At 35.7% G+C, this 3,820-nt stretch overlaps 1 protein-coding gene across 1 annotated transcript in view; it reads left to right on the top strand.

Annotated features, from left to right (window-relative positions):
• The window catches only part of LOC107098140 (mannose-P-dolichol utilization defect 1 protein-like), a 5,482-nt gene extending 1,894 nt beyond the window's left edge, over positions 1-3,588 (top strand). Inside the window, exon 2 of the mRNA XM_015395623.1 lies at positions 3,446-3,588. Within this exon, the coding sequence (XP_015251109.1) occupies positions 3,446-3,561 (116 nt within the window). The 3' untranslated portion in view covers positions 3,562-3,588. The remainder of the gene's footprint in view (positions 1-3,445) is intronic.
• The last annotated feature ends 232 nt before the right edge of the window (positions 3,589-3,820 follow it).

Raw genomic sequence — 3,820 nt, 5'->3', positions numbered from 1 at the left:
ATCCCTAATAAAGAACATTATCATCATGTACTGGTAATTCCGACGTCTTCCAGAAACGGTGATAATTCTTCATAACAAAAGGCTTTATACTAGTCCGGCCGTTGTTAGAGCCCCAGCCGCTAATGGAGCACAGGCCAATATTAGAGGATTTACGGTAGCCAAAGTTCTAATTGAAATGTTGAATAAAATCTCCCAGAAGGCAGATCTATGTTCTGATTGGTTTAATAAAAGGTTCATTTTGAAGGCATCGGTTCCACCAATCATTACGCTGCTGGGAGGCCGATCATTAGTGAACGCTCCATTAGCCCCGATGCGTGGGCGCGTGCGTGGAGCCCGTAGAGCTAAACGCTGCATCGGCGCACTTCAAAACATCATGTGACCGATCCAGGAGTGACTGACTCATAAAACTGTGTTTAAAAACATGTCTGTCAACAGATACGTATCTGATTAAAAAACAAAAAATCGCATCTTTTATAAATTTCAGTGTCCATATAATTATGGACATTTATGTTGAATATTCATATTTTCCAAATTTATAAAAATAGGCCTGTAAAAGTTTATAACAAGAGGCAAACTGACATTTTTCAGGTTTATTGACTCAGATAGGTGAACAAACACAGATTTCTGGCAGTAATTTCCCCCCATAGATCCCCTGAACTCTGCTTCAGGGAATCTTTACGGTTCCAAAAGGAAAAAACTTTTGGTCTGTTTTAAAGTTTGAGGAATAAAAAGAGATTTATTTATTTTTTTACAGGAATATCTCTTTATTTTTCCATGAAGATTTCAGGAGTTTCTTGTTTTTCTGGGTTCATGCAGCGCCACCTGCTGCCGGCGGCGAGTTACTGTCTGCTTTCCACTTAGACAAATTTTATTGTCATTTTACAAAAAGTGTATACGAAATAAAATTTCATTTCTTACAGCTTTCCAGACAGTAAATGAACATTTGTCTGTAAATTCCTAAGTAATTAAGCCATAGCTTGATGCTCTTTTCCGATCTGTAATCTGCTTGATGATTATAAACAAAATAAAAAAACCAAACGGGATCCTTTCCGATAAGTTCAACCATTTATTTCCAAAATAAAAAATATTAATTTACAGGTATTACATTTCCATAAAAAATGAAATATTAGGAGAGAAATAAATGGGGTAAAAAAAAACTGCGGCTCCAATTAGCCGACTGACGCTGAAGCAGAACCTAAACATCCAGAAACAAACCTGCACATTTACAAAAGAACATTGAATGTCCGAACACATGAAAACCTTCTACTTTTGGACATTTACTGTGACTTATGGTCTTAACTGAAACTGAATTTAGGCTCCTATAATTTCCATTCCGTAAATTGCAGCAGTGATCAAATGTAAACAGTATGGGAGAAAAACAAAACAAAACGCATTGATGTGGAAGTTCATCTTAGTGATGGATGCATTAGCACTGATGTGTGGGTGCATGCATGGAGCCCATAGAGCTAAACGCTGCATCGGTGCGTCTGTCGTCTCCAGAAAGTCATGTGACCGATAGACTGACTCACTAAACTGTGCTTAAAAACTGATCTTTAAACATTATGCTAAAAAAAAATGTCTAATCTTCTCTGATTTATCATTAAAATGATCCAGAATCTCTTTTATCACTCAACTTATCTGATTTAAAGTTTATTTCAAATTGATTCTTTGTTTATTTATTGTTTTCACTTTACTTATTGTGATTTAAAATCCTAGTCCACAAGGCAAGGCAAATTTATTTGTATCGCACAATTCAGTACAAAGACAATGCAAAGTGCTTTACATGATTAAAATACAGGAAGATAAAACAGAATCAAAGCAAGTAGGAAAAATATAAAAATATAAAATAAAAAATGCAGAAACAAAAAAAAAAGAATATTAAAAACAGTTTGAAGTTTTTGTTAGATTACATTTATTTATTTGATGATTTCTTTTTTTTTTTTCAAGCATCCTCGTTCACATTTCCCCCTAAATTTTCATGTATTGATAAATGTTTACATTATTTATTGGCTGCATCTAAAAATATCAAAGATGTTTTCAATTTAAACATAGATATGAAATAATAGAATATAACCTCCAATAACTTGAACGATATCATTGTTTTAGGTCGTCAGATCCATTCAGTTTGTCCAATCAGCTGCCTGTAGTGTCTTTAAATGTCCAGCAGGTGTCAGTGTAGAGACAGTATCTATGGTGCTAATCTGCAGTATTTTTTGGTTTGTTGTTATCAATGTGATGCAGAGTCTGTGACATGATTTAGAAAAATAAAGTAAAAATAAATCTCTCTTTTTATTCCTCAAACTTTAAAGCAAACCAAAAGTTTTTACTTTTTGAACCGTAAAAATTCCCTGAAGCAGAGTTCAGGGAACATATGGGGAGAAATTACTGCCAGAAATCTGTGTTTGACTAAATAAAGGTGAAAAAATTTCTGTTTGCCTCTTGTTATAAACTCTTACATGGATGATTTACGGATAAAGATTTTCTAAGAGCCTGTTTTTAAAAATGTGGAAAATATGAATTTTCAACATAAATAAAAAAACACTTAAAATGTGGATTTTTTTTTTGAATTGTTAAAATTAAGTGATTTTAAGATCTTAATAATTGATCAGCTACATTTAAGTATGAATTCTATTGTGACTGTAAATTATGATTAAATCAATCAAATTAAAATATGTTTTAAGGGAAAAATCCGGTCAGCGACGAATAATCGATTGATCATTATTTATACCTAAAACTAAAACCATTGCGGTGATTTATTAAATTTAGTGTTAATTAGTAAAAAACAATAATTTTCCTTGTGATCACTGAGTCTGGGAGCGGCCATTTTTTACCCAAATATAGTAGCCCCTCCCTCCTGCCATCTTCCAGCAGTGACGTCACGGTGCGGTTAGCCTAGCGCCAAAAACCCGTAATATGTAGCCAACATTTGGAAGAAGAATGTTTTCAAGATGACTTGGATAATAGCGCGTTGTGACAAACACCAGATACAGCACTGGGACTTGATCAACAGCCGATACCTCACCGTGACAATGTCACTAACCAGTAGGTGGCAGTAGTGTTCTTTGACAAACATGGATGCCTCCAGTAAAGCACATTCACATGAAAATTACTCTGAATTAAAAACACTGATCATTTATTGAACAGGATGGAATCATTTCAGATTTAAAGAACTTTCAGAAGTTTAAATCCTGAAAATGACTTTTCCTTTAAAGATTGTTAAAATCTCCCAGAATGTGGAAATGTTCTGTCAGTGCTGGAACTCACCAGCAGGGGGCGATGTTGACTCATACCTGGGGCGGCAGGAATCCTGTGTGGTTGAAGACTTTAGGATGTGATTAAAGCTGAATAACAAACTGATCCATTTTAGTCTGATTTGTTGGTTTATCTGGAATATTCTGGAATAATGAAAGAAGTGAACATCTGCTCCGTTTGTTTTTTGTTCCAGTGCCATGTGTGAAGATGGTAGTGAGCAAAGCTCTGGGAATCGGCATCATCCTGGGATCAGTTCTGGGTAAAACCTCCATCTTCCATCTTTATTGCTTCTCAGTCAAGAAACGCTAAACTCATTTGTTCGTTGGATAATTTCATTTCCTTTATTTCTAATCGTGTCTCAGGTAGGAGCTCCTTCTCCTCCAGGAGTCTAGATCCATCAGTCAGCCGTTAGATTCTCCCTAAATGACCTCCTCTGTTGGTCCTTAGAGGCAATCAGGCTGCAGCATTCTATATTCCGCAGCTCTATAATTCTAGGTGCCATTTTATAGGCTGATGATAGAACTCTGGGTCCCCCCCCCCCTGCATGTGGGGGTCCAGGGGCCTCTGG

Source organism: Cyprinodon variegatus, unplaced genomic scaffold (genome assembly GCF_000732505.1).
Source record: "Cyprinodon variegatus isolate N-32 unplaced genomic scaffold, C_variegatus-1.0 Scaffold750, whole genome shotgun sequence".
Lineage (NCBI taxonomy): Eukaryota > Metazoa > Chordata > Actinopteri > Cyprinodontiformes > Cyprinodontidae > Cyprinodon > Cyprinodon variegatus.
Note: the sequence above shows the minus strand (reverse complement) of the source record. Positions and strands in the feature narration are given on the sequence as shown.